The 25,775-nt window shown below is 40.9% G+C and overlaps 1 protein-coding gene across 4 annotated transcripts in view; it reads right to left on the bottom strand.

The window, feature by feature from the left end:
• Window positions 1–25,775, bottom strand: part of LOC145996932 (ribitol-5-phosphate transferase FKTN-like) — a 90,510-nt gene that overhangs the window by 17,843 nt on the left and 46,892 nt on the right. The window contains exon 9 of one of the 4 annotated variants that reach the window (XM_083133512.1): window positions 8,998–9,124. The exons of the other annotated variants lie outside the window; for them this stretch is intronic. Within the exon in view, the coding sequence (XP_082989638.1) occupies window positions 9,112–9,124 (13 nt within the window). The 3' untranslated portion in view covers window positions 8,998–9,111. Of the gene's footprint in view, window positions 1–8,997; window positions 9,125–25,775 lie in introns of those variants that run through there. 4 annotated transcript variants of the gene reach the window in all.

Raw genomic sequence — 25,775 nt, forward strand, 5'->3', positions numbered from 1 at the left:
ATGGTCCTGACAACATCATCATGGCCTGGCTTAATTTTTATGTCCACGACAAGTTTTTTGTATTGTTGCACAATTTCTTGTAGCTGGGTGGCAAAAACAGATAGGGCATTTGCTTGATTGGATTCCATGGTCCCTAGCTGTTGCTTGATATTAGCTACAATTTGTTGCAAATTTTCAACAATTGCCAATTTTGAATTTTGAGCAGTAAGATCATGGACCTGTCTTCTGATATCCTCAAACAGGGCATGCAGTTCATTAATATGTTGATTGGTTGGAAGAGTGGCCACTGCCTGGGTGAGTTGTTTGATCTCTGCTTGGATATTCTTGATATCTTCTGATTTCAATATGCGATTCACTGCCCTTTTTATATTTTTAAGTTCCTGTGATGTAGGCAGATTTGATACAGTATTCTGCAAAGATTCAAGTGCCAATTTCACATTGTTTAATTCAGAAGCATCAGCCACACTTTGCATAGCATCTTGGAGCAGGGCTATATCTGCCTGAGTGGGTGTTGGTTGTTGTAAAGTTTCAAGCTTTGTTTGGATATCATCGATCAAGTGATGAAAATGAGATAGCTCAGATTCAGTGTTGAGGTTTTCAAGCTTTGTGATTTGTTGCTGGACACTGACAAGTGTGTCTACAATACCGGGCAATCGGGATTCTAGTACATTTGCCAAATCACTTTGCACTGCTGCTATTGTACCCTCAAGATGAGTTATGGAACTTTGAATTTTTCCAAAATCTTCATATGTTTCAAGTTGCAGCTTAATATTTGCCACACTCCTAGTTATTGCACTTGAAGCATCAGAAGATGGCAAATTGTTCATAAAATTTTCAAGTGTCTCAATTTTTTCTTTAACCTCGGCTATGGCATTGTTCAGAGGGTCCAGATTAGGTATCTGGAGTGACTGAATCTGTTCTTTTAGAGTGGAAATCACAAGATCAAAATCTTCTTGTGATTTTATGCTTTTGACAATTGTTTGGAGCTGTGCCTGGACATTATTTATCTGCTCTTCTAATTGTTGTTTCAATTGCTCAGAATTGGTGGCCTGGGTCTTAAATTTGGCTTGAAGAGCTGCTACAGCTTCTTCTAAACTTTGAAAATTATCCAATGTGGCAAGGTCAGTATATTTCTGAAGCAGCAATTTGAGTTCAGAATCAATTTTAAGAAGAGGGTCCATGCATTGTGATTGTAAATTTGTAATTTCTAGTTGAAGACTGGCATTGAGTGTGGTTTGTAAAGCTTGTAAATCACTTCTTAATTTCTTGACTCTGACATCAAGCATCAGAATCTCATCACTGTGATCTTCATGTCTTGTATGGCCAAATATATCATTAGGCATTTTTGTTTTAGCGGTTATTTATTATTGAATATCTAATTCTTAATTCTATAAAAAAAGGTATAAGCTTGTCATATGATCCAGGGACCTCAATATATAAGCAGTCACCAGCAGAAACAGTATAAACAGTGCCAGAAACCATGTTTGAGTGCTTAATTCTGTAAATATTTCTCCCTACTGAAATTTTAACATCACCCTCAGGGGTTGTAATAAATTGCAATTGGCCACCTACAGGTAATTGGTAATGATTCAAATTATTGTTAAATATGTACAATATTTTGCCTGTTTCATCATCAATATCTGTAAGTATGCTGTTCAGATGAATAATTAACAAAGCACTCAGTTTAGACAGCATATCAGGAGAGGCTTGTGGTGTTGGCAGGTCCATAATAGCCTGTTTTTTGAACCCAAATAAGTTCATAGGCATGTTTATTTATTTCAAATCATGCTCTGTAATTGGGCATTGATTGCCACTTTTCAAATCACAATGACCCCATGGTAAAGTATGTATGCCACATGATAAAATGCATCTCTTATCATCATGTGGGTCCAGAGCCACTTTTCTTACAATATTGCTAGTCAGCAAGTGATCCACACTCTGAATTCTGGATTCTGATGTTTTGATTAAATTCTGGGATTTGATGCAATTTTTATAATCTTCAAATTGGAGCTCTTTTTCCACAGTTACTTTGCCAATGCCCTTGGCCTTTTTGACAACAGCACTACATGTTTTAAAACTATACATCTTGGCACTTAACCCAGCAAATTCCACAATAACATCACCAAGTGTCTCATCTTTTAACTTGCCAGGCACTTTTTTGTTGTGGTGGTGTTGAATCTTTGTATGTTCACTGGTGTCAAAATATTGAAACAATTCAGTCTGTGCTATATCTTGATAAACATCTTCTGTTTTAATATCAAGAATAAAACTATCCGTGTCCATGTACATCAATTTTATATTATCAACATAAAAAGGTTTCAACACATCATAATACAATATTAACATATGTAATTTGGCATTTTCCAATATCGCACTACATAAATAGGTTTATCAAACTTAATCTTTGTTTTTTTCATGTTGAAGAGTGCCATGTGCTCATCATAAATTCTTCTGTAATTGAAATTAGGCTTTGCAACCAATTTTTTGCTCAGGCTGGGGTCAGTAATTATTTTAACATCGGTATGTTTTCTGACATTTTCAATTGTTTTGCCATATACAGAATTGACCATCAATTTAAACAAGCCCTTATCAAATTGGCTCTTTGCAGATGTTCGAAGCTCCGTGTTTGTATCAATATATGGTTTCAACCATCTTGAGTGCCTGAACCTTAAGACTTTGCCAAGTTTGGTCACTTGAACACCATGTTTCATCAGGAACTGGAGGTTTTTGTAATATATGACATAGCCTTGTTTTGGCTCCAGAGTCATCATGAGCTTCTTCTGTTTAGAGCCAGGTGAGCACTGAACCTCGGGAATTGGGGGCAGATCAGAAAATTTGTTGTGCAATTCATCAGGAATTGTCAGATCAACCTCTAAGAAGAGGCCATAGTCACTGTCATCAAAATCCTGAAGATCTTCAATATTGAAATCTTCAACCCACTCAAGCCCTGCATATGGCAGTTTTTGCATCATGGCAGAACCATAGAGGCTGTTGGCATCTACATACACTATATAATTTGATGGCCGTGCTGGATCATAATCAGGCATATATTTGTTATTTGCTCTGGCATATCTCTGGGAACATTGCACCATCCCCCCTCTTATACATTTCTCCATAAACAGATACTTATTTTGATCCTTGATCAGTTCCAATTGCTTTTTAGTGTTGAAAAACATTGCAGCCCATGCTAGGCCTGGGGCACTGAAAAAATACATTGGGTCCAGTTTATAATTTTGCATTGATGATTTTCTGAATGCCTGCAATATATCAGCTAAGAGAGTGACATCAAGTTTTAAATATGCCATGTGATAATCACCAAATGTCTGGCATTTTAAATTGTTCCACATCAACTGGGCATGGTGATAATCTTCATCAGTGATTCCAGATCCTCTGATTTTCCTGTAAAACTCTTCTTGTGGTGGCAGAGAACACTCATCAAATTTAGAAAAATCTGTAACATAATCATATGGATATACACCCTTCCGCCTAATTAATTTCAGGTCCTGATTTGGAAATAATGCACATGTAATTTTGAATTGATCATCAGATAATTGAGTGGCCAGTGTAGTCAGGCTAGCAGATAAAATTCTGTAAGAATCAAGAAATCTTAAGTGAATAGGAACACCATTAACTTTAATTATTTTGCTAATAGATATATATTTCTCATCATTTTCAGCTAAAATATTTAAATTCTGCTTGTCAAACCCCTCGTACCTGATCAAATGATGGAAATCATAATTGGATGCTCCATGGCAAAATATGGGGACAAATTTTGGTCTCTTGATCTTAATATTACAGCTATTACACAGGGCCATTAAGAATTTACCATCTGTATGAGAATGGTGTTTCACCTTGATATTTGTATCTGAAAATTCAGAATCACATACCGGGCATTTTTCTGCATTGTTGAAATCTTCAATCTGCTCATCTGTTAAAGACAACATGGATTTTGATTTTAATAAGATGTTAGATGCTATGTCATGGCACTCATTTTCTATTCTATGTGCAAATTCTTTGATGGCATTTGGTCCCATGTATAAGTGTGGTTCACTAGCTACACCATCCCGTATAACTATATAACAAAAGCTGGAAGGTTCATGTAGCTGGTATGGTGTAAATGAAGATTCTTCAGGATCTGGATTGCAGAATGCAAGAGGTTTGAGGTTCGATTCAAAATCACAGACAATATATGCTGGGTGTTCCAACAAGGCTTCAAACTTATTGAATTTTGCTTTTTCACTTGGATTAGGCATCACCATATGAACAGGTTTATGGTTCCCACAGTATTTCAGATGCTCAATTAACTTGTTTTTTGCAATTTCTGCACTCTCTTCCCGAACCCCATTCACCATTCTTTGACCATAAAATACAGTTAAACATCTTCTGCACAACTTGAATATTGTATTGGATTTGTCTAATTGTGTTCTGACTAAGGCTTCAAGATTATGTATCAGAGTGTAATGATATGTGCCATCCCCTTCAATTAAGAGCAGATCAATCGGAACAGCAGAATCATCATCAAATGTACTGATTCTGAGAGGTTCTATCAAGCAATTGCCAGTGGAACAAATAAATACATTAATAGATAATTGTTTGCCATTGATATTCCTGGCCTTTTTCTCAAATTTATCAATATTCTGAACAGACATTGGATATTCTAAACCCTTCATTGCATCGTCAAAAAGATGTTCATGTTGTTTGTAATAAGTTATTCTCTCAGGATGTCTTGAAACTAGAAACAAAGCAGCTAATATACACCACAAAAAGCATTTATCATCATTATTTTTTATATTAACCACGGCTCTTTTGTTTTTAATATTGTCAGGTAATGGCAGATATGTAGATCCTTGTAATGGGCTGAATTCAGAAATATTAACATATAACTTGTGTGGAGAGCCGCATAGGCTCCATCCAGACTCTTTTGCCGCAAATTCAGAGTGTTTAATATTCAATTGATCTATCAACCTGCTTATTATTGTGTCTGAATTTGCATTTGAATATACCGGTACAGTTTCTGTTATGTGGGGCTGTGTAAATTTTGTGCCGTTTGGCTTCTTATATTGTGCAAACAATTTGAGGGACAGCTTATAAGAGCCATTTTGTGCATTTAGAATTGCCTGCAGATCAGAATTTATACTGTTCAAAAAATTCTGAATACCACATCTTGGCTCTGATACAAACCGATAATCCCTAAGTTGGGCATTAAAACTGCTATGGATGGGTGCATGGCGTGGCTGCTTTGCTGCTCTGGCATTAAGAGGTGCTTCGTGCTTTCTTTTCAGACCAGATGTAGATGCTTGTGGGGGCAATGTTGATGACTGTACAGAGCAAGTATCTCTATGTTTATATGTGAAGTATTGCATGCTATATTTTCTATTGCATTTGGGGCATATTTTTGTGGGAGTTCTGTATTTGTCTGGGTTACAAATCTTTTGGTGCTTGGCCCAATTGGGGCTGGATATATTCTTATTGCATTGATTACAATATTTTTGATTCGGCATTTTTGTTGTTGTTTATTATATACAATTTCCTGGGGTCCGAATCAAAATTCTATGCTGGATAAAATATATCAGTTGGGTTCAGCACTGTGTTTTGTATATTTCTTGTGTGTGTGTATGTGTATGTGTGTTAATATTTTTGGCTTTGGTATTTATATAAGATTTCCTGGGGTACAATTCAAAATTTTATACTGAATATAAAATATCAATTCTGTTTGGCAGTATATTTCTTGTATGTATGTATGTATGTGTTAATATTTTTGGCTTTGGAATTGATATAAGATTTCCTGGGGTACAATTCAAAACTCTATGCTTATTATGACAGGTTGTAAAACTAATAGCCTGCATGCACAAGAAGAAAATAAATATTGATCTACAAGAAAGCAGCGGCCTTCAGAGGCACTGACCTAGCACAAATACCTGCACAAACATGCATGTCCCAGAAGGCACTGACCTAATGCCATGTGTATTGATTTTATATAACAACTTGGACAGATATAAGCCTGACTCTAAATATGAATAGATTACAACAAACAAGCTGGATGTAACAAATATCAGATTTTGTATAAAAAAAATGCAAAATATCCCAGTTTCAATTCGATCCATTTATCTGAATCGAAGAAACCAACAATTCACATATCCCCATATCATTGTATGCTTGCCCTATTAGCACCTCTTTTGCTGTTGTGCTCAATTAATTTTCACTAATTGGCAATTTTCTTGAAGAGGCCTAATAGAACAAGATACGGCGGTATGAGAAATATGTGAATTAAAGATATTTTAGCAATATACGACGTCTTAAGAAAGGCATATTCGGCTCCAAAGTACTTTGTCTAATGCTTACTACCATTCCCTATTACTGGCAAAAAGAGTTAAAAATATTGACATATTGACTTGTTCCCAAGTGTTCACCGAGTTCAGACATTTGCACATAGATGGCCCTGTTGTTGTTGCTTATCAAATATATATATATTTTTGGAATATCTCTAAAACAAGCAAATTTTGTTTACTGTTTTCTACAATTGGCAATACTGACATGTATTACACACCAGATGAATTCAAAGCACAGAGACCCATGTTTGTAATTAACACTTCAAAAAGGAAACAAGTTGTGGTGAATGACAGGACAAACATTAAAATTATCTATGAATTCCATGAGGCATTACCTGATGATACCATATGTAGTGTTATTCTCATAGGGGAAAAATCATATGTTTATGATGTAAGAAATGAGAGAGTCACGGAGCAATTCTAGAGGGTCTCTGCATATAATATTTTAATATTTTAGATAAACAAATTGAAGCTGGGGTCCAATTAAACTTAAACTGGAAGTAAATATGTGTGTGTGTGTGTGTGTGTGTGTGTATGTGTGTGTGTATGTAGCTTTTTGGCTTAATTTCTGGTGTAGCCAAAAAAATATCAATTTTTGACAAGTTTATGGACAACAATCTCACAGAAGTGCCTTTTATAAGTATAGGCACATCAATCTGAGGGGGTTCATACTTTCTGAGAAATTCCCGAGAGCATTTTTTACAAAAATCTTGGATTAGGCAGGGTTCCACACTTGAGCAAAAAGCTCATATGGGCATGTTGAGCTTGTTTTAAGTGTAGGTAAATCTGCTTGAGGGGGGTTCATACTTTCCGGTCCTAGTAATACAGTCAATACTACTACTCCTGTGTGTGACGAAAATAGTTTTACATGCATACGGCTTTATCGTGATCTGCTTGAATCATCATCACGTCTGTGAGTTTTCAGTATTGCTGAATATATTTACATATCAACCAACGGTTATGAATTGCGTAGAAATTGGCTTTGTTAACGGTCCAGTGGCGAAGTTGGAAACAGAGCGGTCACATCAGACAGGTGCTCCTGGTATCTAAAGAAATGCCCCCTCTTACAGAAAAAAAAATGGAGTGTTAGAAAGGAAAGATGTTATACCCGAATGAACGGGGAGTCTCGAGCATCTTCCAATCCTCATCTTCGCGTTCAGCTAACGAGGAAAAAAAGAAACTTTACATATGGGGGACGCAACAGCTGCTGTACGGTATTGTCCATGGATGTTAAAACTTTTGTTTTTTTCTGAATAGACGGACATATCAGTGTTGCAATCTCCAGATGAGACCGGAGCTTATTATTATTATTATTATTATTTTGGACAAGGGGGATCAGATCAATGCATGGACTAAAACTTTTCTTCACATCAAAATAAAAGAGAGGATTTTTTACTCCACTGCTTACTTATTATTGTAAAGAATGGGGTGCCGTGTCTTATTGTATAGTCTTCCAACAGCACACCTCGGGGCGTAAATTTCTGCTTCTTCATGTATGCAAAATGCACTTAACTTCTGTTGTGAAGCGAATGGAGAGTTTGTTTTGCTGCTGTGATTAAATACTGAACCAAAATCTTATTACATAACTTTGAAGTATATTTGTTAATACGATCTATATTATATCATCGCTATAGGTGGTCCATATTATGCGCAGGAGAATTTTTAAAAAAATGTCTTGTTTCTCGAACCTGTGACCTGTAGATTTGCTTTTGCTGGCAACAGAAACAGAAAATGGCACCATGTTATTCTATACTGATACAGGTGTACTGTAATCATAACAATTTTCTAGTAACAAAACAACAACTATGTCGGAAAGAAATGGTGGGGGACTTGTCTGTGTGGGGTCTTATTAACTACTTCACATCTGTACCCGCACAACTCATCGACTACAAGGCAACAATGTTAGGAAGTGTGTGCATGGTCCCAAAAATACAAATTTAAAATCACTAATGAGACATGAACTCCCTTCACTGGTGTGTATTTGAATATGCGAAAATGAGGTACTTTGAATAACCACAAAAAAGCTTGCAACGGTATAGAGAAGGGTCACAACTTCAAACTTTAGACGATTTTCGTTAATCTGCAAAGGCCCAGGGCGTACGGTAAATTGATTTTATTGAAAAGTATGCAGAAGCAGTGTTGGAAGCAGTTTGAAGACTGAAACGACTATGGAAGGACACTTATTATAATGTTAATATTTCAGTATAATGTTTTCAGAATTTCTTTTCGATAATGTTCGGTACTTAATTTAATCAATTGTTAGACAAAACACACATTCGAATTCAAGGGCGGAAAATATGAACAGCGAATGAATGCTTTAGAGTAGATGTGATATTTAAAGGAGGTGATCATTTCTTTTTTTTACTTTCTCAATTCAAACAAAAATTCATGAATATTATTATTATTGAATGGTTGGTTAGGTGCTTAGTTTACCTTGTCCCTCCGAACGAAAGATGGAATGTATACAAGCCTGTGCCTCCTAAGTTTATCGCGGCTATGAGGATGAATCGCGAAATGAAACGAACTGGAAACTTTCAATATATATATATTTTTTATAACATGCTTCACTAAGGAGGTCAAATGACAAGTTGGATTGCTATCCTTTTTATAACTTGTTAATTTTATTACGAACGAAGAAAGAATGCATGGCACTTAATGCTATAATGTTATTGATTAGATCATCGTTTATCTTGTCCGCATCGATTAATCTTCTTATGTTCTTCTTCTTCGTCTTCTCGTCGCGTCCATCTCTCCTGTTATCACAATCGAGACTTCTAGATTATCATTTCTTCTCCCTGCAATTTTAGAAATGTAATTTTTCATGATCGTCCAGCGAACGCCGGAGACATTTCAGCAAAATGTCGATTATTCAATGGATGTTGTAAGGTTCCATGTTTGTTTGTTTTTTCACTATCTCTTGTTCGGTCGATTGTGAATTTGGGAGTTATTTTCTTTATTTTGCCTTTCGCGACATGTTCGACTATTCGTGACAATACGTTTCAACCTTTCTGTATAAACGAACGTTCGTTGAAACGTTGCACCGTGTAACCAACTAGACGCGTGAGTGTAGTCAAAAAGTGCAGCGAACTAGACGGAGCTATTGAATCAAAGTGATCACGTGGCATTCTCTTTGAATCTGACTTCACCCACCCCTCTTTTTTTTAATCCTTAATCGCGACAATAATTGACCGACTTTTTAAGTTTACTCTATGCACAGATAGGTTAATCGGGGGACTGGGCGTACAGTTTAAAGTAGAATCGGAATCCAGTAGGTATCGAACCCGGGACCCTTTGATTACAACGTGACGACTTATCGACAAGGGGAGATTTATTTTTTGGTGACGTAGAGTACGCGTAGAGAGGTCGGGTTTAGCGTGTCGGTCGAGTCTCGGTGTCCTCTGTCCTCCCATACCAAAATAAACATAGGTCGTCATGGAACCAATTTTTTTCATCAATCGAAAATTTTCCAAGTCCACAGCGTTAAAAAAAATCTTAAATTGCAAATATCTCGAAAATGGTAAGAGTTATCGAAAAAATATATCCCCCCCCTGTCGATTTTAAAGGTGTAGAATACGTGTACCAAGTTTTGGTGGTCCTGGGGTCAAGAGGTAAGAAGTTAGCCCACCTTCCAAAACTTTTGATTATTCGTAACTTTTAAACGAATAGTTGTAGAGAGATCGGGTTTAGTGTGTCGGTCGAGTCTCGGCGTCCTCTGTCCACCCATACCAAAATAAACATAGGTCGTCATGGAACCAAATTTGACCCCCATCTGTCGAAAATTTTCCAAGTCCAGCGTTAAATTGCAAAATGTCTCGAAAACAGTAAGAGATAGCGCGAATATTCTTCCCGTTGACCCTCTTGTCGAGTTTTGGTGATGCAGAGAACGTGTACCAAGTTTTCGGAGGTTATTGGAGGTCAAGGGTGGGCCAATTGCCAAAAATATTTTTGATCACTCGTAACTTTCGAAAAAATGATCATAGAGAGCTGGGATTTCTTGCATTAGCATCGTCTCGGTGTCCTCTGTCCTCTCATAACAAAATTGGCGTAGCTTGTCATGGAACCAATTTTTCATCAATCGAAAATTTTCCAAGTCCTGTGTTAAAAAATCTTAAATTTGCAAATATCTCGAAAATGGTAAGAGTTATCGAAAAAATATATCGAAAAACACCACCCCCTGTCGATTTTGGAGATGTAGAATACGTGTACCAAGTTTTGGTGGTCCTGGGGCCAAGGGGTAAGAAGTTAGCCCAACCCCCAAAAACTTTGATCACTCGTAACTTCCGAACAAATAGTCGTGGAGAGGTCGGGTTTAGTGCGTTGGTCGAGTCTCGGTGTCCTCTGTCCACCCATACCAAAATAAACATAGGTCGTCATGAAACCAATTTTTTTCATCAATCGAAAATTTTCTAAGTCCAGCGTTAAAAAAAATCTTAGGACAAAAAAAAACCCTACAAAGACAGAGACATGGACATAGACATTACATATAGACATAGACATTACACATAGACATAGACATTAGACAACTTAACCTAACTTAACCTAACTTAACCGGGAACACGAGCCCGGGGACAAGGATAGGACCCCGGGGACAGGGGAGAGAGGGAACGAAATTGTCGTTTTTCTAGATATCCACAGGCAAAAGCGTATTTTTTTTCAAATACGATATGACAGTCGCTTTTCGATACCGAAAAACTAAATACAATAAGTATATATATATATTTACAATATTAATGTTTATTTAACAATATCTACCTATGAATTTGCCTCGAACGAAAACATGTCATAGAAAAACATTTTTCCAGCCGTAAGTTCAAAAATTTTGGCCCCTCTCTTCCCCCTAAATCGCATTACATACATGTGGAAAAAAAACAAAATATTATTTGTTTGTTTGCTTGCGTCACAATACGGAAGTAATGAGAGGCACGCGTGTGTGTGTGTGTGGCACATCGTTCCCGAGAGAGAGGTAGGTTTACAAAGGTCACGATATATAAACATTGGTCCCGGACTTGGAAAATTACGATAAGATGCATTCATCCTTCAAGGATGAGAGAGTGCATTATTTACTCATCACGCTGTGTCAGCGCAACGAATGAAGGCGCGGAACGTGGAGAGAAAGTGAGTTTTTGAGGTTTTGGCGAACCTCAATTAATAAAAGTGAGTTTTTTGAGATTTTGGTGATCCCCAAATGAGTAAAGTGAGTTTTTGATGTTTTGCTGCTGTTTTCTTCGCTGCGAAACATCGTCAGCGCAATAAATGAGTCGCGGAACGTGGAGAGAAAGTAAGTTTTTAAGGTTTTTGTGAGAGCCAATTGATGTCCTAGAACCCGGACACCTGCACTACTAGTAGAGGCTCTCGTGTAGTTTAGCACGTAATAAAAAAGGATAGGTTAAGTTATATCACGTAAGATCGTGGCATTCGTACCAAGTATGAGTGGGAAAAAATGGGAAAAAAGGGAAATTTTACAAAAACATCGCTAAACGCTAAAACACAGACAAAAAATTGTCAAAATATGTCAAAAACTGATATTCAATTGATAAAAAAAGAGGCTAAAAAAGCACTCGTACCAAGTATGACTTTGAAACAACTAATATACACTACTCGATCTCGAGAGTAGGGTGGCCAATCTCCCCACCTCCAAAGAATTACACGCTTTGAAAAGGAACATATCTCGAATGCTGAAACGACTGGAAACGGAAACGGCGAACGTGGAACAGATTCGAGACGAACTTGCTTCGCTGGTGTCGACGCTGCCCACTTCGCAGAGCGTCGCCGACCTTCACACGCAGTTTACAGAGATGCGAAGCGTCGTGAACGATCTTACCGAGAAATGCTCGAAATTGAATCAAGTCGAGAACCTTCAGAGTATTGTCGTCAACATCAGAGATCACGTTGGAGTGCTGGAATCCACGCATGAATCGACGCTGGCCTCTTTCGGTGCCAAGTTGCAAGAACTCAACGAAAACTACAAGCAGTTGAACGTGGAAGTGAAAATCAAACCGTCGTTTTCTGCCGTAACGGATACCATAGTCGAGCATTTGCTGCCCATCGAAAATAAACTCGGACACGTTCACAGTAATCTGCTCGGCGTCGACACTAAATTCGCCAAATTGTTCACCTTGCAAGCCATCGAAATCAACAGCGTACCCAATCAACAGAGAATCTCCACGTTCGTCGAAGGTAACAAACTGTACATGCTGCATCCTTATCATCCGTACTACAAGTTTCTCCTCGATGGCACGATTCAGATAAACGAATTTTCGTACTGGTCTCACGGCAGAAAAGCTAGCGTTCCCACCATGACATTGATATCGAACCGTGGTGTCCAGAAAGCAGGAAACATTCCTCTGGCACGTTGGAACGAAACGCACAACATATATGAAATACACGAAGACGAAGATCTTACCGTTTTCGACGTGAGTGCCGGCGATAAGCTGATCATTCAAAACACGAGCGAGGTGCCACCCTCTTTGATTCACATCACGCTGGTGCTTCTCTTCAAACGTAATCTCTAAAAAAAAAATGTCTAGGCAAGCCATCGTCCAAGAATTGCATAAACCTACACGCCGCAACTACGAACGTTTGGCGGTGGTGACCAAGGGCATCGACGACCTCTGGGAAAGTGACCTCGTGGAGATGAGCAGCGGCAAGTTAAAAAACGTACATAAATTGAACAAGGGCAACAAGTACCTCCTCACCGTCATAGACACATTTTCGAAATTCGCGTGGGCTCTACCTTTGAAGGCGAAAACAGGAACATGCGTCACGGAAGCATTCAAGACAATTTTTCGCGAAAGCGGCGGCAGACGACCTCGGTTTCTGCACACGGACAAGGGGAAGGAATTTTACAACGCAGTATTCCAAAAGTTTATTCGGAAACACGACGTTCGACATTACTCGACCTTCAGTGACGTCAAGGCCAGCATCGTGGAAAGATTCAATCGCACTCTGAAATCGCGCATGTGGTCACGCTTCACGCTTCAGGGAAGCTACAAGTGGATCACCATTCTTCCGGAACTCGTTAACGACTATAATCACACGGTGCACGGAACGATAGGCATGAAGCCAGCTGACGTTACCAAGTCCGACGAGCAACGTTTAATTTCTAGCGTTTACTGTCCAAAGTACACACCCACGACAAAAAAAGCTAAATACAAAATTGGAGACCAGGTGAGGGTCAGTAAATTGAAGCGAACTTTCGACAGGGGTTTCACACGAAACTGGAGCACGGAACTTTTTACCGTGGTTCGAGTTTTACCCGGGAACCGTCACACGTATATAATAAAGGACAGTGGCGGTGAAATTTTATTGGGGCGCTTCTACGAGGAGGAACTCTCTAAAACTAAATACCCCGACACGTACCTTATCGAAAAAGTTTTGCGTAAGAGAGGCGACAAACTTTTGGTGAAATGGCTGGGACTTCCGGACACGAGTTGGATCGATTCGAACGAAGTGATTCTATGAGTGCGTGGAATGTCGTGAAACGTTTACCTGATTCGGAAAGTCAAACGAAGAAAAGGAACGGCGAATTGCTTTCTGATAGCATACGGTGTCTGATCGTAGGACCTTCGGGGTGCGGAAAGACGACACTGCTCATTGATAATTTTATCCTCGCACCCAATTGGTTAGACTGGGAAAACAGACACCTCTACGTATTTTCGAAAAGTCTCGAACAACCGAAATACCAGCAACTTATGAAACTCTACGAGGGACTGGGCATTGCAACTTTCGCATCTGAAATCATTCCACTGGACGATTGTCTCGAGAATTCCGTTGTGGTGTTCGACGACATGATCTTGGAAAATCAAAACGAGATTCGTAATTTTTTCACTCGAGGTCGTCACAAAGGATTGGATTGTTTCTACCTGGCACAAACTTTTTCCAAGGTTCCGAAACAACTGCTACGCGACAACGCTAATTTCATATGTTTGTTTCGACAAGACCACACCAATTTAAAACACCCACACGATGATTACGTAGGGGCTGAAATGAATTACAATCTATTTTCTAAATTCTGCTCCCACTGTTGGAACCAAGGTGATTTCGGATTCGTGACCATTGACATGACTCGAAAAGCAAACCATGGAAAGTATAGGAATAAAATAAACGTTTATCTAGACGTCTCAAAGGCTAACAAGAGGACAATTTCAGATTTGCAACAAGAAGAAAAAATCCAAAAAAAATCAAAGGTCGTAAGAAGCTAAAAAATAAAATTTGAAAAAAAAACGTTCTTTTTTTTCAAACGTCCGACAAGCATATATAAAATAACCATTACAACAAAAAGTGAGTGTTAGAAAAAGTGGATAGTCTCAAGAGGGTGACAGCAAGAAAACTACGAAAACCGAACGTATAGGCTGAGAATTCGACGTTTCAGAAACGTTTCAACGTATATAGAAAAATGTCAAAACGTCAATTTCAAGAAGAGGACAATCTCAAGTTGCGGGAAAATCTAGTGAAACGCTTCAAAGGTTGGAAATCCGAGAATCGCGGATCCTACGAAGAGAAGAAACGTCAAGATAAACCTGTGATCGACGCCATCAGCGGTCTAGGTAAAGAAATTAAAAGTGTCACGGAACAAAATAAAAATTTGATCAACGAACTCGTACCACTCGCAGCTAAAAGTTACGCCGTACCCACGCCCATTTCGAGCATTCCTTCGACGCCGTTCGAACTGAAGGAAGTACCGGCACGACGTCAAGCCATAAGCAGTACCTCTTCGTCTTCGGATAAGATCGAGTTGGGACCTTTGGCACGAGACTACCTGAGCACGGGGAAATTCGACAAGGATGAAGTGTTCGGATTGTATCCGAGCATGGAAACCAACGAAGGCGGTGTCGTGTGGAAGATTGGAAAATCGAAGGTGACCTTCGAAGGCAACGACATTAAAGTTAATTTAGGAGAGAAGGATAGTTGGACCAGGTATCCGGGTACGGTGGGACTGTGGGAACTCGTTGCCAAAAAGCAGCCGAAAGATTACACCGACGAAGATTACCAGAGTTACAAGGAAATTCTAATCATGACGGATGCCTTGTACCAAAACAACGACGCCTCGCAGAATAGGGTGAAATCGAGCAGCGGCGAGAAGTACAGGAATCTCATCAAACCGATTTGGAACCAGGTCAAAACAGGCAGCGGCGTCAAACGCTACAACACGTTACCCAAAGAATTCGTTTGGGTGGACGACGTGAGGAAGCTCGTGGACCGATTGTTGGTGATAGCCGGCGAAGAGAATGCAGGCAATCGTAATTTCCACAACGAGAAGGTTGGCATCGTGGACATGATCAGCACGAAACTTTCCAACTTCATGTGAACGACGACAAGGGCATAGGTTACCTCATTAAAATCATCAACACGCTGCCTCCGAGATTCTGGAACGTGGCCGAAGGAAAGGGACTCGTGAACGACATCATCAACAAGTTACCTTTCGAGATGCATTTCCCTGGCTACCAGTACTGCGGACCGGGTACCAAACTCGAGAAAAGATTGGAGAGGGGAGACAAGGGTGTGAATCCGTTGGATGCGGCATGCAAAGATCACGACATCGCCTACAACAACACGCAGACGGATCTGGATGCACGTCACGAAGCAGACAGGAAATTGGAACGTGCCGCTTTCGAAAGATTCGTCAGCAGAGACGCATCGCTGGGTGAAAGAGTTGCAGCATTGGGCACCACCATCGCCATGAACACGAAACAAAAATTTGGGTGGGGTGTATAAATAACATACAGTAAAAAAAACATGTCTCGTATAACTGATTTGCCTCACGAACTGCTATGTAAAATTTTTAAACACGCAGTAAACGGAGATGTTAATAAACTTGTAATCATAGCGAGATCAACGCCGGAATTTCGCATCCCTTGTGAAATGGCTGTCAAGGACCGTCTTCGGGAGATCAGTGGCATGATGTGCGGTGATCTCGACACTCTTCTTTCGGCCGCAGGGAAAAAATTAAACGATAGGTTAGATGAACTGCACGAGGCGAGGCAGGGGAGAAGACGATACACGGATGATTGGCGCAAGTCTAAACAGGAAACCGAAGAAATCATCACGCACATCATCGCGTTTTCCGAAGCACGGACTTTCTTTCTCTAACGCACACAAAAAAATCTTCGATACAAGTCGTGAAAATAAAATTTTTTTGGTATATATAAATAACACACATCTTGAAAAAAATTCTTCGGTATATATAAATAACACACATTGTGAAAAAAATTAAAAATTCTCTAACACACACACACACACTCTGAATTTCTCTTCGATATGAGTGAAAAAAAATAAGTGACCTCCAAGCATTAAAACAAATGCTAAATTTGTCAGTCGAGTATGTAAAAATTCAGGAATTGAAGTCGGCAAACCTTACACGATAACTTCCGGTTCAATCGTTTCTACCCAGTATGGTCCCAAGGTGCGTCTGTTGCTCGACGGACAATACAGTCTATTTTTACCAGATCGATACGCTAACATGTTATCCGACGAGAAGCTAGCTATTTTAATCGAGAACAAAACTCGAATCGTGTACAAGGGTACAAAGGAACTTCTTGGTAAGAAAACGAAGCACGTAATAGAATTTGTGTAACGGTGCTGCGCGGAGTATATAAAATAACATACCTTGAAAAAAAAAATTACACGAAACAAAAAAAAATCTCGAAACATATTTATATATATAAATAAGATACCTTGAAAAAAAAATTACACGAGAGAGGGAAACAACAAAAAAAATCTCGAAACATATTTATATATATAAATAACATACCGTGAAAAAAAAATATATAGAGCATCAACATGAAGCCCAAGGGTGTCGTGTACCAGATACTATACTCCAATCTAAAAAATCTAGGTGCCCTCGATGGGTTACTCACCAAGAAACAACGCGAGAAGAAACGTTCTTGCTTGACGAAAGGACACGGAATGAAATTACTTCTCAGCACTCCACAATTGAGACGCTTGCAGCGTTCGCGGAAACAGCAAAAGATAGGGGGGTTCATATTCAGCATCCCGGCCATCCTAGCAGCATTGGGAGCCATCGGAAGTTTGGCTGGGGGTAGCGCCGCCATCGCGAAAACCGTCATCGACTCGAAGAAGAACAAGGCGGAATTGGAAGAACAGAAACGTCACAACCTGGCCATGGAGAAGAAAGGGGGCTAGGGCGTGATGAGGAAGTTTAAAAAAAAAGAAACAGCAGCACTCACCAACCGAGACATTGAATCTCTGATCGAACCGTTACGAATCAAACACTTCAGAGGAGTTTTCATGTACGACTCGTTACCTTCAACCGTTAAAAGAAGAGAATGCGGAGTAGTCAACTTGGACAGTCAAGAAAATCCAGGCACGCATTGGATATGTTACCACAAAAACGATAACAAAGCATTCGTTTTCGATTCTTTCGGAGGTGTTCCACCTACAAATTTAGTCCATTACCTGAAAACGAACAAAACCTCTATATACTACAACGACGAACGCATTCAAGATTTCGGAGACGTGAACTGTGGTCATCTCTGCCTCTCCATGCTCGCGTTTCTCTCTAAAATAAATAAGCCGCCGCAGGTGGAAGATTTCCAGAAAGCATTGTGGAACCTCAAACAGCATCACCACGATGGGCGTGTTCCATCTCACGAGCGAATCTTCGATCTTGAAACTCACGCTGCACGACGACATCGTCTATCCTAAATCCGTAGCTCTGCGTGCATTCTACAGCATGTACCTCATACCTAACGTCACGCAGCACAACAACAAAATTAGCGTCGGAAGCGAACGTATCGTCGTCACGCCAGGTCAATACAATCTTTCCACTTTGCAAGCTCAGTTACCCAAAGGCACGTACCTTTCTCAAAATTCGGTCACGCACAGAGTGGAAATCGTGTCCGCGACGGAGACCGTGGACCTGGGCACCATGGGAGAACTTTTAGGTTTCGAGAACGACACCAAACTCGAAGCTGGCATCAAGCACGTAGCAACCAAGATTCCTAAATTTCTAGCCATAGAAACTTTGAACGTACACTGTAACGTGGCGGAAGGCATGATCACGAAATCTTCGGACGGGGGGTTGCTGGGAAGTCACAAGCAGACGGGAATCATAGCCACTTTCAAACCAAGTTCCGAGTTCATGGAACCGATCATCTACACGCCCTCTTCGCCGATCTATTTTCCAGTATGTCGCAACCGCATAGACGACATAGAGTTGGTGGTGACGAACGAGAAAGGAGAGGTGGTGGATTTCGCAGGTGCAACCACCACTGCCGTCGTGGAGATCAACGTATAATAAATAACACGCATAGTGAAAAAAAAATGGAGCAAATCGAAAGTTACGAGTTGCAATCTTTTCCTCCCAACCGTCGCACGTTCGCAAATTTGAACGGAGCGAACCGGGAGATCGAATACGACGTGGACGTAGGGGACGGGTTCGTTCATCCTCACAGAGCGGACCTCTACCTTCAATTCGACGTGGTGAAGAAGGAAAGCGGAGAAGCATTTCCCCCCAATGCAAATTTGATACTCGTGGACAACTTCGTGCCTCACCTGTTCTCGCAGGTGGAGGTGAGGAAACACAACACCGTCATCGACAGAATAGATTATCCAGGCATCACGTCGACGGCGGTGGGAACATTGAAATTATCCAAAACGGACGCAGCATACTACCAGGTGGGAGGATTCGAAGCGGGAACGAAAATATCGACGAGAAGTCACCACACGGTGCTCTTTCCCATGCGTCTGCTGCCGGGATTCTTCTCGGACTACAAGGAGATCATGTGGAAGGGAGGACTGAGGATCACGTTTCGAAGAGCGGCCAACGACAACGACGCACTGATGCGATACGCTACTTTGGGTCCGGACGGTACCACGCCGCTGCCCAACACTTTACCCGAAGCAGCCAAGTGCGTCATCCGGAGCATGGAGTTGAGAATGCCGATCGTGGAATACGAAACGAACTACGCCCTCAAGTACAAAGCGGAGATCTTGAAAAGTACACAGGTACCGATTCACTTTCACGGTTACCAGTGCGTGCAGAAGTTGGCGTCGGGGAGTCACATGGAATTCGACGTGACGACGCAGTTCAACAACATACAGTTCGACATGCCAGATTTCGTCGTAGTGTTCTTTCAGACCGGACGCGATAACAACCAGGAAAAAGATTCCAGCAAGTTCGACGACTGCAAGATCAAGAACGTTTATCTCAAGAACGGTAGGAACGAAGTGTTCCCGCGCGAGAATTACAACCTCGACATGACCAAAGACGATTACCTCAAACTTTACGAAGCTTACACCGCTTACAAACGCGTGACCGAGGGAAGCGTGGACATGTACTACACGCCCAGCGAATTCAAAATCCGCAGGCCGATGTTCGTCATCAATACCACGAAGAGGAAGCAGGTGGTGGTCAACGATCGCACCAACATCAAGGTCGTCTGCGAGTTCCACGATACCTTGCCCGAGGACACCGTGTGTAGCGTCATCCTGGTCGCAGAGAAGTCCTTCGCGTACGACGTGAAGAACGAGAGGGTGACGGAGCAGTTTTAAAAAATAATTCGTAAAAAAAAAAAAAATTGTCACATACTAAAAAAAAATCAACACATTTTTTTAGGTTATATAAAATACAATGTAAGTTAGTTCGGTGCGCAAATAAAAAAAAAAATAACTCATGAAACTCTACAGAGGCATATGGCTTTGATAGCCATGACCATTAGAACTGGTGTTGGGCACCACGCACCCCTCTCTCTGGCGGGATATTTTTTATTTTATTTTTGAGGGTCTTAACAAAAATAATTTTGATCATCACACACACACACACCGCAGAAGATCACACATGAGTTTTTTAAAAACAAAAAAAACAAAAAAGAACATCGTAGCAGATTACGCTGAGAGCAAGGTCGTAGTAGATTACACTGAGGGACCTTACAGTAAGAGGAGATAGACTTATAGGAAAATGTCGTAAGTCATTTCAAAAAATAAGTCAAAGGACGAGGTAGCATAAGAGCAAGATTTGCAGGAGGTAAAAAATAGCTTAAAAAGTGATGCCAGAGCTTTTTTTTCTGTTCATTTTTCTCTCATTGTAGGTTAGTTTAGTCCGTAAAACGTCGTAAAATAAAAAATAGGTCAAAGGATGGGTCCAGAACGTTGGGTTCCACCTACTACTCGTCAGGCGCGGAACGTGGAGAGAAAGTGAGTTTTTTTGAGGTTTTGGTGAACCCCAGTTGGTCAAAGTGAGTTTTTGAGGTTTTGGTGCTGTTTTCTTCGCTGCGAAACATCGTCAGCGCAATAAATGAGGCGCGGAACGTGGAGAGAAAGTGAGTTTTTGAGGTTTTGGTGAACTCCACTTGGTGACGTTGAACCCGTGCACCTACACTACTAGTAGGTCAAAGCACGTAGAGGCTCTCGTGTAGTTTAGCACAAAAAAATGAATAGGTTAAGTTATATCACGTAAGATCGTGGCATTCGTACCAAGTATGAGTGGGAAAAAAAGGGAAATTTTACTAAAACATCGCTAAACGCTAAAACACAGACAAAAAATTGTCAAAATATGTCAAAAACTGATATTCAATTGATAAAAAAGAGGCTAAAAAAGCACTCGTACCAAGTATGACTTTGAAACTACCAACTTACACTACTGGGTCCAAAACTGGGATGGCAAGAAAGTAGTACAGGTTGACCGGTTCACAGCCCTCATTTGGAGCTCGAATCATCATGTGGAGCTCGCCGTAACCTACCCTAACCTACCCTAACCTACCCTACCCTAACCTACCCTAACCTACTCTAATCTACCCTAACCTACCCTAACCTACTCTAACCTAACCTAACCTAACCTAACCCAACCTAACCTACTCTAATCTAACCTAACCTAACCTAACCTAACCTAACCTAACCTACTCTAATCTAACCTAACCTAACCTAACCTAACCAACCTAACCTAAACCAACCCAACCTAACCTAACCTAACCTAACCTAACCTAACCTACTCTAATCTAACCTAACCTAACCTAACCAACCTAACCTAACCCAACCCAACCCAACCCAACCCAACCCAACCTAACCTAACCTAACCTAACCTAATCTAACCTATCAAAGGGCCTGAGGGGTCCATGTACCCTTTATGTTTGGCAACACTGCTGGGGGCCTAGTGTTGGCAATACTGTGGGCTCTTACTGTAGCCTTTTATGAGGGGGGACCTATTGTCCTCTTTTTACATTTGGCAACTCTATTGGATGTTTTTTTTTTTTTTTTTTTTGAGGCTTGGGTTTTGCCAACCTATGCGAAGAAAATTCCACTATATGATCTTTCACTGGCTAAGCTAACCTACAAATAGGAATTGGCAACACCGACGAGGCTCGAATTATCATTTGAGGCTCGAATCATCATTTGAGACTCGAATCATCATTTGAGGCTCGAAATCATTATTTGATGCTCGTCGGTGTTGCCAACCCACTCTACAAAAATTCTGCAATATGATATTTTGAAGTTTTTCACGGTGTATGTTAACCTCACAAGCAGTGTTGCCAACTCGGGGCGAGGCGTAGCCTTTTATGGTGTATGTTAACCCCACCAGCAGTGTTTCCAACTCATCGTAGCCTTTCATGGTGTATAATTTTTTTAGTTTTTTGTGTGTGTGTGTGTGAGTGTACGTGTGCCCGAACAAAACGTAGCCTTTCACGATGTGTTTTTGATAATGTATGTTAACCTCACTGGCAGTGTTGCCAACTCGCTCTACAAAACACTAAACTCGCTGAAAATGGACGCTCGGGGTCAGTTCTCGGAGAGAGGTTATTCTACGAAAAGAGTATCGAATCCAGAGCGTCAACCATAAATTGGCAACCAATATTGTCAGGAAGATTGCTTTGGATGCGCACGATGATAAGAGGTGTATTCTGAAGTGTGGAATTCACACACTGCCGTGGGGGGGCACTATCGCTTAGCAGAAAACAAAACCTGCAACATATGCCCATCTTCAACAGAAGAAGATTCATAAAAAAAAAAAAAAAAATCATTTTGTTAGTCATTACAAAAAAAACACTTTGACTGTCATTACAAAAAAAAAATTTGACCGTATCCTTAAATAACCAACATGCCTATGAACTTGTTCGGTTTCAAAAAAAACAGATCATCATGGAAACCATACCAGATCATGAAGTCTTACCTCCAGTGTTACCTAAACTCAATGGTCTGTTGATCATTCACCTCAACAGCATTTGGACGAAATTGGATGAGGACGTGGGCAAAACCTTTTACGTCTTCAACAACAATTTACATTTTTACGAAATTCCGATCAGTGGGAAACTTCAAATCGCCGTGAATCCGGAAAACGTAGGCGAAATCAAAATTTCTACCGGCAAGAACATTTTTCGAATCAAGCATGACAAAATGCTTTCTAACATTGCGTACGATGTTTCAGCAGGAGATTATTTTTACATAGAACTCCTCGGAGATTACGACAAACTCATTCCTCTCTTCGTAGAATTACGAATCGTCTATCCAATTATAAATAACCGTTAACCAAAAATGCCTAACGACATTTTCGGCAACACCAAGCGTGTAGACCATGCAGAAGAGATTCTCATGTTGGACGTTCGTGTTAAGAAGTTGAGGACCGATTTGATCGCTTTGCAGGAGACCTTAAACAAAAGTTTAGAGTCGGAAATCGCTACGCTCCAAACGCAATGTCTCGACCCCATTCTGAAAATCGATTCCGAACTGAAAACGCTCATAAAAAATTATGTCGACGTACCTTCTTACGACAACGTTCAAAATATACAGTTGAGCGTGGATTCGCTTCAAAATGATTTGGCCAAATTACAGCAATTTCAATCGAAAAATGAAGATTTGGAAAAATTGAAACTCGAAATCGAAGAACGAACTTCCACAATCGAAAAGAATTTCTCCGAACTTCAAACCGTGGTGAACGATATTGATGTAGAACGCTTGCACGTCGTCGTTTCCAAATTACAAGAAGAATTCACCGGCACGTTGGAAGAAATTAAATCCAAGTTACAGACTTTGGAAGATACCATGACGAACCTACCATCGTCGGACGAACTGCAGGTCATCGGTAAAAGCGTCGCGAACATAAAAATTCAATTGGAGGCCTATCAAGATTTCGAACACATTCAAACCACCATCGCTACGCTTCAGGCGTCCTTGGAATTGATCAACGAAGAAATTAAAAATATTCACGCTGAAGCGAAAGCGTTGACGAGCATTCAAGACACGTTAAGCACGGTTCAGCAAAAGATCGAATATTTAGAAAATTTGAACGTCGAATCCAATCTCGCTCATTTTCATCACGTACTGGACAACATACAGGGTGACTTGGAATCGTTACGGACGAGCGTACCTTCGAGCGAAGATTTGGAAAAATTGAAAACAGCGGTGAGGGCACTATCCGAATCGAGCGACATCAAAATTTCTTTGAGCGATCTCGAGAGTAGGGTGGCCAATCTCCCCACCTCCAAAGAATTGCACGCTTTGAAAAGGAACATATCACGTATGCTGAAACGACTGGAAACGGAAACGGCGAACGTGCAACAGATTCGAGACGAAATCAGTTCGCTGGTGTCGACGCTGCCCACTTCGCAGAGCGTCGCCGATCTTCACACGCAGTTTACAGAGATGCGAAGCATCGTGAACGATCTTACCGAGAAGAGCTCGAAATTGAATCAAGTCGAGAACCTTCAGAACATCGTCGTCAACATCAGAGATCAAGTCGGAGTGCTGGAATCCACGCAGGAATCGACGCTGGCTTCTTTCGGTGCCAAGTTACAAGAACTCAACGAAAACTACAAGCAGTTGAACGTGGAAGTGAAAATCAAACCGTCGTTGTCTGCCGTAACGGATACCATAGTCGAGCATTTGCTGCCCATCGAAAATAAACTCGGACACGTTCACAGTAATCTGCTCGGCGTCGACACTAAATTCGCTAAACTGCATTCTCTGCAGGCCATCGAAATCAACAGCGTACCCAATCAACAGAGAATCTCCACGTTCGTCGAAGGTAACAAACTGTACATGTTGCATCCTTATCATCCGTACTACAAGTTTCTCCTCGATGGCACGATTCAGATAAACGAATTCTCGTACTGGTCTCACGGCAGAAAAGCTAGCGTTCCCACCATGACTTTGATATCGAACCGTGGTGTCCAGAAAGCAGGAAACATTCCTCTGGCACGTTGGAACGAAGCGCGCAACATATATGAAATACACGAAGACGAAGATCTTACCGTTTTCGACGTGAGTGCCGGCGATAAGCTGATCATTCAAAACACGAGCGAGGTGCCACCCTCTTTGAATCCCATCACGCTGGTGCTTCTTTTGAAACGTAATCTCTAAAAAAATGTCTAGGCAAGCCATTGTCGAAGAATTGCATAAACCTGCACGCCGCAACTACGAACGTTTGACTGTGGTAACCAAGGGCATCGACGACCTCTGGCAAAGCGACCTCGTGGAGATGAGCAGCGGCAATTTGAAAAACGTACATAAATTGAACAAGAGCAACAAGTACCTCCTCACCGTCATAGACACATTTTCGAAATTCGCATGGGCTCTACCTTTGAAGGCGAAAACGGGAACATGCGTCACGGAAGCATTCAAGACAATTTTTCGCGAAAGCGGCGGCAGACGACCGCGGTTTCTGCAAACGGACAAGGGGAAGGAATTTTACAACGCCGTATTCCAAAAGTTTATTCAAAAACACAAGATTCGACATTATTCGACCTTCAGTCACATCAAAGCCAGCATCGTGGAAAGATTCAATCGAACCTTGAAAACACACATGTGGAAACGATTCACGCTTAAGGGAAATTACAAATGGGTCGACATCCTGCCGGAACTCGTCGACACCTATAATGATACGGTACACAGAACGATAGGCATGAAGCCAGCCGACGTTACGAAATCTGACGAGCAGCGTTTAATTTCTACCGTTTACTGTCCAAAGTAAACACCCACGACAAAGAAAGCTAAATACAAAATTGGAGACCAGGTGAGGATCAGCAAATTCAAACGCACCTTCGAGAAGGGATTCACAAAAAATTGGAGCACGGAACTTTTTACGGTGGTTCGAGTTCTACCCGGAAACCGACACACGTATATAATAAAAGATAGTAGCGGCGAGATTTTGAAAGGAAGATTTTACGAAGAGGAACTCTCTAAAACGAAACACCCCGACACGTACCTCATCGAGAAAGTATTACGCAGGAAAGGTGACAAACTGCTTGTCAAATGGCTGGGACTTCCGGAAAAGAGTTGGATCGACGCGAACGAAGTGATCTTGTGAGTACGTGGAATGTGGTGAAGCGTCTACCGGATCCGGAAAGTCAAACGAGAAAAAAAAAAGAACGGCGAGTTGCTTCCCGACAGCATCCGCTGTCTGATCGTAGGTCCTTCGGGGTGCGGAAAGACGACACTGCTCATTGATAATTTTATCCTCGCACCCAATTGGTTAGACTGGGAAAACAGACACCTCTA

Source organism: Lepisma saccharinum, chromosome 13 (assembly GCF_977018435.1).
Source record: "Lepisma saccharinum chromosome 13, izLepSacc3.1, whole genome shotgun sequence".
NCBI classification, from domain to species: Eukaryota; Metazoa; Arthropoda; class Insecta; order Zygentoma; family Lepismatidae; genus Lepisma; species Lepisma saccharinum.